Source organism: Lactuca sativa, chromosome 5, assembly GCF_002870075.4.
Source record: "Lactuca sativa cultivar Salinas chromosome 5, Lsat_Salinas_v11, whole genome shotgun sequence".
NCBI lineage: Eukaryota > Viridiplantae > Streptophyta > Magnoliopsida > Asterales > Asteraceae > Lactuca > Lactuca sativa.
This window is the reverse complement of record NC_056627.2, coordinates 150150752-150164839: the sequence shown is the minus strand read 5'-3', so window position 1 is coordinate 150164839 and position 14088 is coordinate 150150752. Positions and strand designations below refer to the sequence as shown.

At 31.8% G+C, this 14088-nt stretch overlaps 1 protein-coding gene across 1 annotated transcript; it reads right to left on the bottom strand.

Moving 5' to 3' along the window:
• Nucleotides 1-6008: 6008 nt before the first annotated feature.
• LOC111908141 (protein BREVIS RADIX) lies at nt 6009-13618 on the bottom strand. The gene is made up of 7 exons (XM_023903976.2): nt 13425-13618; nt 13169-13276; nt 10976-11188; nt 7220-7584; nt 6785-6914; nt 6361-6707; nt 6009-6262 (listed from the first exon to the last, which is right to left on the bottom strand). Exons 3-7 carry the CDS (start codon nt 11084-11086, stop codon nt 6184-6186), a joined length of 1032 nt encoding a protein of 343 aa, XP_023759744.1. The 5' UTR covers nt 11087-11188; nt 13169-13276; nt 13425-13618; the 3' UTR covers nt 6009-6183.
• Between the last annotated feature and the right edge of the window lie 470 nt (nt 13619-14088).

The following is a 14088-nucleotide window of genomic DNA, read 5'->3' as shown; positions in this document are numbered from 1 at the left end:
GAAAACATATCGATCAACATATATATATATATATATATATATATATATATATATATATATATATATATATATATATATATTATAGGTTGTGTTTCCTGTGCCAGTTCTAGCCGAATACCAACAACCGGATGAAGTCATGGTTGTATTACCACCATTCATGGACAAACGACAAAGTTGGACGAACAACAAACCATAATCATATCCCATCCCAAGGTGAATGTCCGAATCAGAAAAATGCAGTTTTTGCCTAAGGATCAGCCATACTAGCAAAAACTATCACGCTCGGTTCCTATAGATTCAATAAAACTGAATCTTCAAGTAGGACTAAATCAAGTTTCAAAAGTAAAGGTAAGTTTAAGCGTAGATCTAATTTCAAAACTAGTAAAAAAACTAGTCAAGAGTATGATACTGTTGATCTAAATTACACGTAGTAATGTTTGTACCAAATTAAAATATTATAGAAATTCTTCTTCGGTCACATAAACTTGTTTTTTCTACATCATGATAAGGAAATTGTCACAAAATCACCATAATTCAAATATCAGGGTAATCAGCAACATTTATCCATGGTGAATTCTTAGTCCGCCACAAAGCAGCACGCTCCTACGGAGTAGACTGCAACAACTTGTTGGGGGGACGTTGCATAAAAGAATATATATAAAGGTTAATGTTATGTTATTTTATCATATCAAGTTATAGGTTATAAGTTAAACTCTCTCTTTCTCTCTCTCTCTCTCTCTCTCTCTCTCTCCACCCGACAATAATTGCCATATTTAGTTTCTATATATATTTTTATGTTTTCACACTTTCTCCACATGAGTTTTGTATATTTTCAGGTTTACTCCTTTCACTTTTGAAGTTACATAATTTTGGCCCACTTGGGTCCCCTACAAAGTGGAGATTAGGCAGTTTTTAGTAGGGGTGTGCAATAAACCGCACAAACTGCATAAACCGCATGCACTAAACCACACCGCATGACACGATTTAAAACATTCGCGGTGCGGTTTGCGATTTGTATTTTTGTTACACTGAATTATGCGGTGCGGTTTGCGGTTTACGAATACAAAATTGCGGTTTAAACCGTGCCGCATTGATAAAATCAATTAATGATTATATATATATATATATATATATATATATATATATATATATATATATATATATAGAGAGAGAGAGAGAGAGAGAGACAAAACTTCAAAAATGGTCCTTGTGGTTTTTGAAAATATCAAGTTTAATCCTTAAGTTCAAAAAACGCCACAGATGGTCCCTGTGGTTTCAAAACTTTTAACATTTGGTCCTTTCGGCTCACTCCGTTACCATTTAGCCGTTAAGTAAGGGGTATTTTTGTCATTTATGAGGTTTTGTATTACTTTTTTTAAATAAATAAATAAAATTTAATATGCAAGGGGTCCCACCTCTCTCTCTCTCTCTCATCCCCAAATCGATCAAATTGCAAGAAGATAAGAAAATAAAATAAAATAAAGCTCCGGTGGTTCATCTTTCATGCAAAGGGGAAGAGGAACCCAGAGGCCCAATCAGATGGAACCGTGGAGGGATTTAATCACAAATAGGATGGAGCACCTCTATTGCTTAGTTGGTCCGAAGAAAAGAGAAGGGGCCAAGCAGCGAGGCTACTTTCTTTCTGCCTCGGAAAAGAATGCGAAAGGGGAGGGGAAAGGTAGTTTGACGGGGCGACACGATTAGCATCAGCAGGTGAGGGGTTTTGTTTTGGCTTTCTGGGGAATCAGAGAAAAAAAGGAAAACAAGAGGGGTTGTTGCCCTATGATTTCGCAGTAAAATCTCACTTGAAACTCGATGGACGAAGCAGGATATGGCGAGGGATCTACTTGGGATTCGAAAACAGGAGGGAAGTCGAAGGTTCTCTGCTATTTTTCTTCTCTGGTGAACAAAACTTACTACATTGTCCTAACTGGTGAAACTAATCACAAGTTGTCTTCTTCACTACTGTTACATAATCATTCACAGGAGGTTTGCACAATCGAATTAAACAGAGTATAAGTGAAACAAAGCATAATTTGAATCAAATATTGTATGTTGTCATGTACCAATTTAGTCAATGGGTGGTGCAGAGTGGGTAAGAACTGGTCAGATAACGTGTGCACACGATGTGTTTGTTGAAATGCTTGAGCATAAATCAAACCTAGTGCATATAAATATTTTTTGCTTAGCCAATAAATCATTTTCCTGATTCATTTAAACTTAGTTCCCCTGTTTTTGTTACTGAAATCGTGGATTCATATAAATATTTTTGGAGATGATGTTTCGTCATTCTCTTCTTGATGAACATTCTTTTGCTGATGAACTTGTAATTGTGGGTTTAAACAAAGATTCATTGGGTTAAATCGGTGGCTTTGTGAAGGCCTTTCAAGTGTGTATGTGTATGCAAGATGCAGGTGAACACAAAGAATAAGACCATGGGAATAAGATGCAGGCATTGAGAGAGAGAGAGAGAGAGAGAGAGAGAGAGAGAGAGAGAGAGAGAAAGAGTTTATATATTAAGTAATTATATTTATTTTATTTATTTTTTAATTAACAAAAAACTTCATAAATGGTCCCTGTTTTGTGAAATGACGGAAATGCCCTTTTATTAACGACCAAAAGATGACGGCGTCAGCTAAAAGGACCATTTGTTGAAAGCTTTGAAACTACAGGGACCATCTGTGAGGTTTTTTGAACTTAGGGATTGATATTTTTGAAAACCACATGGACCATTTTTGAAGTTTTGTCATATATATATATATATATATATATATATATATATATATATATATATATATATATATATATATATATATATATATATATATATATATATATATATATATATATTCGAAAATGTTTTGACGTGTGCTTAATTAGTGACATTATCTTAAGTTTTTGAAATGTAAACTTAATTACTCCAAAATTTAATGGAGTGACCATATTTTTTTTTTGTCTCAAATTCATTTTCAACTAACATTCAGTGATCATTATTTTAAACTTATGTATGTTCATAATTCTATGACCATCAAATTTCCTTAATGACCACTTAGTGAGCCGTTAGTGACGAAAATGATAGCATTGTCATTAAATTTAAAGTAAATAATTAGTTAAACCGCATAAACTGTCCGCACGAAGCTGCACCGCATAATGCGGTTATGAACGTTCGCAGTGCGGTTTGCAGTTTCTAAATAACTCAAACCGCGTATGCGGTGCGATTTTGGCTCTAAACCACACCAAACCATACCGCGCACACCCCTAGTTTCTAATATATATTAAAACAAATTGCCTTAACAAGAGTAATGTCTCATGAACTTCAAACTTTTACCGCCACATTTTAATCACTTTCAGTTGTAGCCCTATAAATATTTTTAGTTTTAAAGTTTTCCACAAAGCTTTTGAATTTTAACATATTTATTCTATGTAATTTTGTAATTTATACAAAAGGTCCTTATAAAGTTTTTTCTTTACAAAAATAAGATATGTTTAATAATTCATAAGTTGACAGGTTTGACACTTATTGAGAAAATAAATTAAAAAATTATCTCCATAATTTACATAAAAACATCTTTGTGCATTTTTTTTTATAGAAATGGTTCATATGTTTAAAAAATGACAAAATTGCAAAAATGGTCCCTGTGGTATTTAAATTTTTGAGGTTTTAGTCCAAACCACGACTTTTTTGGATTGGTGGTCCTTTTGAGCTAGTTTCTTTATGTTTTTGGTCCCTATAAATAGTAAAATGACTGTAATACCCTTAGAGTATTTATTTTTCATTTTTCTTTCATTTTCTTTTAAATCTAATACTAATTTATTTATTTTAATAATAAAAAAAATAAAAGGGCCCTCTCTCTCTCTTTTTCATTTTCCCCCTTTCATCCCGTTTTACATCTGCAGATTTGAGAACTACTGAAGCTAGCATTCCTTCAATTACTCATACAACCAATGTGTGTGAGTATGTCGATTTCAACTGGATTTGTAGGTGTGTATGTGTGTGTCGATTTCAACAACTACCTTCTAGTGAGACTCCCATCACTCCAACCTCATGTAAGTCTCCTCACCAGCTTAATGTCAATCAATGTTTCCTCTCCTTTTCTATTCTTGAACCCAACGGTGTTGTCGACGTCTTGATTGTCGTTGGATTTTTTTGTAGATCATCGAAACACAATTTGTTTCTTGGTGTTTGTTTATGTTTTTCAACCCCTCGATTCACCCCCTAGATTTATGATTTTCAGGTCTAATTTTCAATCAGAGGCCAGTTTTCGATCATTGGGTGAACATATGATTTTCAATGGAAGCAATGGCAAGACGGATGTTGTACCACTGAAATTGACCCGCTGATGCCTTGATGAATCTGTCAAAGCTTGACTCTCAAAATAACCCACTCGTTACATGGAAGTCACCACACAAATTAACCTATAAAAGTTGTTGAATCGTTTGCAAATCAAGAGAGTTTTTTTAATGAAAATGTAGAGCACCAGTGAGGAAATGAATTAGACCTGAGGAAATGAATGGAAGGATGCAATGTTTGGAATGGTGGTGGTGTTCACCAATACGAGGCTCATCAGAAGGGGGTGATTCAATGTATGGTTGGTGCTCGGCGCACTACTACAAGAGGGAAACAGAGCTTATGGTATCAGAGTGGGAGTCGTTCACCCATTTTCTTAAAGATTAAACCATCGACAGTGAATTCTATAGAAAGAATTGAGAAGAACAAGAGTGAGCGAAGAGATGGAGATTGTGAGGAAGGGGTGATGCTAATGGTGGTTAAAGGCATAATCTCACCGGAGAGGAAGATAGGAAAAAGAAAGGGGAAGAAAAGAGACGATTGCTACCTGAGAGAGAGAGAGAGAGAGAGAGAGAGAGAGAGAGAGAGAGAGAGAGAGAGAGAGAGAGAGAGAGAGAGAGGCGGCCCCCAAATTAGGTAATTATTTTATTTCTCATTTAAATTAAATAGAAAAAACATAAAAAAAATGTATGAGAAGGGTATAATAGTCTTTTCAGTTTATTGAGGGACAAAAAACACAAAGAAACTAGCTCAAAAAGATCACCGATCCAAAAAAGTCGTGGTTTGGACTAAAACCCCAAAAATTTGCATACCATAGGGACCATTTTTGAAGTTTTGTCTTAAAAAATTAACAAAAGTCCCTACCTAATGGAAAATTTGAAGATTACACCTCCCCGCAACATAATGTCATCTTTTGTCTTTATACTTTTTTGGTTTCACGTTTTCGCCACATGAATTTTGTATATTTACATGTTTGCTCTTTATACTTTCATATTTACATGTTTCTGTAATTTTAAAATATTGATTATAATAGATATATAGATAAAAATGTTTTTTCCCTGTTATTTAAATTTTTCATATGGCTATCACTTAACTTTTACTATATAATTAATTTATCAATTCCGACTAGTTATAAGGAAAAATCATATTTTCAGCTAATCTACACAACCAAAACCTCTCTCTCTTTTTTTCATGAAAACATTCACGTTTTCTAGACTCGAATACATCAATACAAATACACATTTATATTCTTGACACAAAAATTCTAATAATTTCAATCTAAATAATCCAATCAAATATCATAAACACAATTCTATTCCCAAAAACATCCATTATATCCATGCCCTTAACAATTCAACAAAATGCCTATTCGATCATAAAGAGATGTTTTCAAGATAGGTTTGATCATTTCTATAGATACCATTATTACTATTATTAATATCATTTACTTGTTTTAATATTGTTCGATTGAAATATTGTTCCAAACCATTATGTGTAGGGGACGAGGTACAAAATGTCATCCCGACATCCCAAAATATTGCTCATGATCCATAAATTTCGGTATTAAGTATTAATACATGGTGTCCTCATTTCATAACCAAAGACCCAACAAACCCTAATCTCTCATCATAAAGAATAAATACAACACTTGCAAATTAAAAAAAAAAAAAAAAAAAAAAAAAATACGAAAGTCCAAGATACCAACTTCCTATCACAAATATTGAAACATAATAAAAACATTGCATAATTAAACCCGAAAATGGGAACAAGAAATCCCTCATAATTTGACCTAAGTAAAGATGGACATATCCGGCTATCCGTCAAAACTTTGACCATCTAGACCCGATTAGAATATATAATTAGTGACAATGATTGGTTGGTTTGGTTGTATATAATTAAAGGTATTGCGATTGTATTCTCTCCCTGTTTTGTTCCCACCACGTTTTTGCATGCACTTCCCCAAACTTTTCACGACTGCATAACACAAAAAAAAAAAATGATATAATGTTTTTTATAAAAAATTAAAGTTCATATTATAATCGAAAGAAATGAAAATACGACGCTATAATTACCTGAATCTAACACGTCGTAATTCTCTAGTGCCATCTGTCAACTGTCTGATGGTAATATAAACACCTGGTTCGTCTTGCTCAACCCATTCAGACTCTGTATCACTTGCATTGCTAACAGAAATCGAAGCCTCATCTCTTGAAGATGTTGTTGTCCTTGATGCCTCCATGGACGACATCTCACCCTTGGACCCACCTGCCACGTAGGCACTGGGGCCCACGTTGTAGTGGTGGGCCCCGCCTTGGTCTGGGGGTTTGTAGTAGTTTCTGTTGTTCCAATCTTTGTTGATTGATGGTGTCATCATTGGACTCTCCCTTGCGGATCCAAGTCGTGAGTAGGAAGAATCTCTCTGAATAATTTTTTAAACATTTAACTTATTTTTTATTTATTATAAATAAATAAATGAAAATTAAGTATTACTATTACCCCATCTTCAGATTGGGAGGGTGTATTTAAAGCTTGGCAGTTGAATCTCTGGACATTGTAAAGTTCCATTATTCTGTCATAATTCTCACCCCACCACCTCTGAGCTTGCCATTTGTTGAACATCTCCCGGCTTTCATATATTTAAAAAATTAAGAAATGTCAGAGTTTTTATAAAAAAAAATTAACAGGATGAAAAACTAACAACGACTTTCTCATTTTGGGTAAAATTAAAGAAATAACAACGTGCAGTGCTTTCATTTATTTGTGTATTATAGCATCTCACTTTCATTGTTTTCCATTACACCATTGTACTTTTTTTTTTTTTTTTTTTTTTTTTTTTTTTTTTTTTGTTATTAAGAGATGTAAATTTTGGGACAACTACAACCATGTTATTTTGAAATGGGTAAAAACATAAAGTTAGGAATAAAGTCTTACTTGAAACGAATTCGTTTAAGGTCATTGCCACCATTAGGCAAGGAAACGAATGTGATTTGGACACCTGGCTCAACCTGAGCCATCCATTCTTTAGGCTCATCTTCATCTTCCAAAACCAAATGACCAGATTGTCTTGGAGGTTCGAATCCTGCATTTGTTTGATGTGAATCATTGTTGCTAGTGAAATCCCATGCTGGAGTACTAGAACTAGTGCTTCCTGATTGCATATAAGGGTAGTGGGCCCCCCCTTCAGATATACTCTCAAAGTCTGGGTAAGCTCTATGTGGTGGTGGTTTTTTGTAGCTGCTAGGTCCTATTGGTGGTTTTCCCTTTGAAGTTCCAGACACTTTTAATGCATCCTTTATCTGTATATCATAACACAATCATTAGAAAAATAAAACTTCAATTTCTAATACTGTGTTTTGCATGCATTGGATTGAAGTACTGCGTTTGACATTTATTGGACTGAAGTCTGTCTGGACTTTGTACTACATTTGACATGCATTGGACTGGAGTCTGGATTGTGTTTCTCGAGTATTGGGAATACATTGGAATCTGGATTTTGTACTGCGTTTGGCGTGTATTGGACTCGAGTATGGACTTTGTGCTGCGTTTGGTATGTATTGGACTGGATTGATGTCGATAGGAGAAAAATAATATTTTTTGAAAAAAGGTGGAAAACGATGGGACGGGAGTTGTTGTAGATCTTATATTTGTGGAAAAGACGAAAATGACCTCCTCGTCATCGTTATTATCAAATTAAAAAGTTTTGTAATGTAAAGTAGTTATTTTTCATTTAGGTTTAGTTTGTGAGATCTATCTTAAAAGAAGTGATAAAAAGCAAAAAGTAAAGATCCACGTTCACAAAATAAGTTGTGGAACAATTGGTTTGAAGGGCTCACTTTTGTATTTCTTCTTTTAATGACTATTCAAAGCATAATAATACAATAATCTCACTTTGAAAAGTATAATATTTTGCTGGAATAAAGGGTCTAATCATGACTATGAAGTTCAAATTAAAGAAAGTTTCTATTTTATTCTACAAAACTTGATCTTAACGTATGCTACAAGTTCTTTGATGTAACACAAAACCATGTAATTAAGCAAACATAAGTTACATCCGATAAAACATGACAATCTTGAACTGTGTTTGGAATGCATTGGACAAATGTTAGACCCTCAGTTAATCATCGGTTGTATAAAAGACGTAAATGTTCATCTCATTTTCTGCCATCTGGAAAACTTGGACAGTCAGATCTAGTCCAGTCCAATTTCATCTCATGTAACAACACAAGCTAAAAGTTTTTTTTAATGGTAAAATGGGTCTAAATCAAATATGAATAAACCTTTACTAAAGTTTTATATAGGAAACTAAAGGCTAAAACCTTGATAAAACTTTTAAACAATTTCTTGGTATTTTATCATTAGTAATTTGAATTCCCATTTGATATGAGGGGTCAGAGTGAAATAGACAAATATTCAATGAGGGTCCCACTATAGGACACTCGTGTGTCCCTTTTCCCAACATGGGTGTCCTGTCATTTCCTCAAGATATACTATACTTCCTCCCTCCCACTTTTTGCATGGTGTGATTGGAATATAATTTTTTAACCATCATTTACTCTAACCATATCTGATCCAAATACTTATTATTATTATTTATATTTTTTTAAGAAAGTTTTTTGAAATCTTTATATTTTCATTTTTTCTATTTAGAAGCCATTAAAAAAACTTCTTCTATAGAAAAACTACTAATAAATTGTATTTCATTTAATCTATTATATACATGTCAAAATCGATTAGCATGTTACAAATTGTCACAAGGACAAACAACACGATGTGATATATCTTATGTTGATTAGAAATCAATCAAATCATTATAAGCGTTTGTAACCTCTAACTGATTTTAGTTTTTTATGTTGAAAATTTAAGTTTTTTCCAAAACTTGACGTTGTTTTTTATTAGTTTTTTATAAAAACAAAATAATAGAAATATCGTTATTTTTCTTTGTATTTGAAAAAAAAAATTAAGTCTAAAAGCAAATACCCATTGTGTCCCCACCCTAGATCTACCCCAACCTAGAGACTAGAGTCTCTCTCCCCCAAGCTGAATGAATCTTTGTTTAGTCATTGCTTAACTGCACTTTTTTCATATTTTCGATTCTTTTCATATCTTTTTTCATAAAAAGAAATCAAAGAATCTAAAATCATATATAAAAGTACATAAACTGTACGGATAACCAAAGATTTTGGTTGTTTTAGTAAGCAAATGATGATGGGAATCAAGTTACAAGATTGTGTCTAATCTTTTCTAACCAAAAGAGTGAACTTTGCATTTCTCAATTTAAATTTAAAACCTATTTTAAATTAAATTTAAAATACTTTAATTGTAAAAACTGTCTATTATCCTGTGGTGCAGATTTTATCAAGAGGTCAAAGCATCGTAAATCTGTATACAATGACCAAATTTAATGCAGCCGCTAGTAGTTACACTATTAACAACAGTTAATTTCTTTTTATTTATTTTTTTTTTAAGAAAAGAAAAGTCATTCGACAAATGAAATATCAGAAAGAAAACAACCCACCAACTTTCTTGAGCAGTTCACACATTTATTTAATCATGTCAATTTTGGGTATTCGAATTAACAATTGTACTTAATGTAACATTTATTTGTAACTAAATATAGCAAACCTAAACTAGAGTGGCAGTTTTTTTTATTATTTAGAATTAAACATTTCTGAACAGATCCCTATATTCTAAAAAACTTTCGCATTGAGAATGAAAAAAGTTTGTGGTCCTACTTCTAATTATAGACTAGACATGACAATAGCTTTCTTCTAAGAAACAACAATTTAGTTAAATTAGAACCAGAATAATCCCAAATTGTAACGTTTTTATTGATTAAACATAACCCCACGTCACATGAAAACCTTCTTTAGTGTCAGATTTTTCATACGACATTTTGAATTCAAAAGCTTCTAACGCCACTATGGAAAAATAAATTAAAATTTTGTCATATGGGACATGTCTCTTCGTTGGATAATGTTTTGTACGATAAATTTTATAATAACAATGATCAAAAGGATATACTCATCTTTTTACATATAAAAAAAATATCGATAATGAAACTTTATTAGGTTTCGCATGTTGCGTTTGAGTCTTTATGTAAGTCTTCATTGTAGTATTCGCATTGGCTTCGTAGTTGTTTGTTAGTTAGTTTGACAAGGTGTCTTAGCTTATGTGTCCTGATCTGATTGGTCATTTCTTACTACCATTTGTAATTGAGCTTCTTACTCTTTAATCGAAAAACCAGATCATATTTACTTGGTTGTGTTCATTCATTTTCTTGGTTTCAATCCGAAATATTGCCAAATATGACATAAGTTTTTAATTGTGTTTGTTAAACAAAAAGACTTTAAAATTTTTATAAGGAGTGCTAAGAAAGAAAATTCAAAAACTATAGCATAAAATATAAATATCCCACGTACAAATACAAGTATAAATAAATAAATAAATATTTTAAAGTGGTGCCAAATGCCAATAAATGTCATAAGCATGGTCTGTTGAAAGATTTTGTTTTGTATGACAAAAACGGGAAAAGATACAATAAAGAAGAATCGCAAGCAGAAAAAAGCAAAGAGACTACTGCTAGTAATAGGCAAATTAGCCACACATAGAATGAGGACAATTCTTTTAATATTTACATGCAAATAGTGTGTAGCGTAAGATAGATATAAGTAGGGAAGGGAAGCTAACCTGCGCCGTCAGGCTTTTGACGGCTTCTTTTCCACTAGGAGTCCCACGCGCTCCCACTTCTTCTCCACCATCTTCGATCTGTTGCTTCGAACACGTTATACACGTCAGCATTCTCTCCCTTTTTTTTTTTTTTTTTTTTTTTTTTTTTTTTTTTTTAACTTAATTACCCTTTTTCACCTTCTATTCTATCCCTTCTTTGTATATTTTTAACCACTGCATAACAAAAATATAAATAAATCAATTTTAGCACCTTTGGAGGCGAATAAATCAGTTTTAGTAAAATCATTTATTGTTAACAATATATCATAATATGGTTTCCATAAAACGAATTAAATATCACAAAAAGAATTAAATGTTGAATATTTTGTAATTTCAAATGGCTGATATAGTTAAGTGTTATATCTAAAAAAGATTGTTTCCATAATTTCAAGAAAGTCAAATAGTTTTTAGGGTTGTTAAATACAATAAACAAAACATGGATTTTTATGTTATTTTAGTACTAAAACATTTCAAACATTAATTTTTTTTATTATAATATTACATTTTGGAGATATATGGAATCATAGAAATATTGTGCGACTACAAAATAATATTATTACTATAATTAGGTAGATTTTTTAGTTAAAATAAATCGAAAAAACAATATTATAATTTAATAAAGTTTTCAAAATATATTGATCTTAATAAAGAACTAAAATTGTATTATTATAAAAAAATAAAAATATATATATTTTTCTATCTTTTTGCATTTAACTCTACATTTTTTTATAATAGTTTGACGTATGATATTAAAATATTATGATAATAGTAACATTATTGCATCATCCTACACCATAGAATGTTCATTGGGCCCACATGATTCCCGAAATTGAGCAATATTATATTGGCTTAAGAACACAACCACCGAACTTTTATCAAAAAAAAGAAAAGAGAAAACAAATCTTATTGTTGTGATTTCAAGTATATTACATTTAATCACGCATGTACAATTTGAATGTGACATCAAATGTTCTTTTTTGAAAAGGGACAGAATATATTTTAAAGTATACGATTTGGTACGAATTGGACAAAAATAAAAACCATAGTTGTAATGGATATAACCAATTATCTATGGACCACAAACTTTGGTTAGAAACAACAACTATATAAAAGATAAATAATTGAACAAGATGATAACAACAGTTTCTTTTCATAGTACAAATGGCAATAAAGGGCATTACATTGCGTATTGGTGAAAAGGAAAAATAACGTCAACACAAAGAATGAAAATCAATTTTGTCATCACAAAATGTAGCATAATAATTGTTTTCTTATTTGAAAAAAAAAATTGTGATGTTTTTGTCCGACAATATAAAAAAAATAATAATAATACTTCTTGAATAAATTGTCATTGTTTCAAATTATTGAATGCAAGATTTTGTCAGTTTTAATGCTATTAAATAAAGTATATATTATTTTGTCAGCCGTTCATACAAATTTTATTTTGTGTTTATCAAAGGAATGAAATGAGCTCTTTAAAGTAAATTTGAAACAGATTTATTTAGAACTAAATTAGATTGTTGTTTAAAAAAATTTAGTATTTTATAGAGATAAAATAACACATACGTGGGAATTGGGATAAATAATAGATTTAATGGATTGATTACGTGGATGAGAAAAGGAAAAGAAAATTCCAAGACAACATTTTCTTGGGGCAAAGGAAAAGGAAGAAGAACAAATAAAGAGAAAGTGCAGAGAGCTCTCCGGGATCAGAAATTGCTTTGTTTTTGCTTTACCCATTTTTAATAAAAATAAACGATTGCTCTACAGATGGAAAGAGACGTTTATACATATTCATAGCAAAATCGTAACTGAATCAAATTAACATTTGCACCAGATTCTATGAAGTTGCAATAATTAATCCGATTGTATATTATATAACAAAAGATCTGATCATTTTACGATTAGTTATATAATTATCAGATTCTGAGCATCACCATCACTGATGACTGATGAGAGAGAAAACGATGAGAGAGAGAGAGGGAGGGACTGGAAATGGAATGATGATGATGATTTTCAAATTATTTCCGATTGCGTTGTTGGAAGAAAGAGTGGGAATCGTATGATCAATCGCTTTAAAAGTGTCGAATGCACTGAAAGTGTTTGATGAATTGACAAACAGACAAATCGAAAACAAAATCATGCAAAAATTACCTCCGAAAACGACTGGCCTTGGCAGGGACAGACTCTGTTCTTGTCGCTATTTCCCCCCCCTTCTTCAATATTCGTTCGTATCTAAACTTATATGAACCTCAGCTTCTCCTGCAAATCGAAAAATAACAACTGAATTCAAACCAAATCTGGCATAAAACTATCCTAACTTTTCAAATACAATGAAAGTGTACAGCATCAATGACTGTTTATGTTTCGATTTTGAGATAATTATACACCAAAAAAACAAAAAACTTACCAAAATAAGAACGTGCTCAAATTTTGGCAAAATGCTGCAACAATCTCAGTTTGAAACGAGATGTTTTTTTCTTTCAAATAACCGATGAACAATCGGAGACTCTTACTGATATTCCGGTGTATCTCCGATTATGATTAGGATTTGGTAGGTTGCGAGTGGTTGTACGTTAAGAATATGCACTTGAGAGAGAAACTAAAAATGGCTAAAGAGACAAGAAAAGAGAAACATCTCTCGTATTTATATAGGGGGTAAAAAATTAACGCCGTCTTCTCCGTTACTTTCTTAGCGGAAAACGTTTGTTCGACATTTACCATTTTTGGGAGAAAATAGAGATTCCTCTCTTTACCATTAAGGAGTTACTTTTTGGTTGATTAAATTATTACAACAAATAGGAAGTATTTTGAATTTGGTTAATGGTGTAATCTCGTGTGTTTTAACAATTTGACTCACCTTTAACTTCAAATAGATTATAAGTTAACCTTGAAACAAATCAAATTATTCCACTAAATTGTTGTAGATCTTAATGAGTGGATGTATAAGTACCTTACATTAATGTCATTAATGGACTTTTAACACGAAATGGTCAAATTCTATGAAGACTATGATAACCATCAATAAGTGTTATTTATTGTTATATGTTTGTCATAGCAGCAAGACGTGAGAA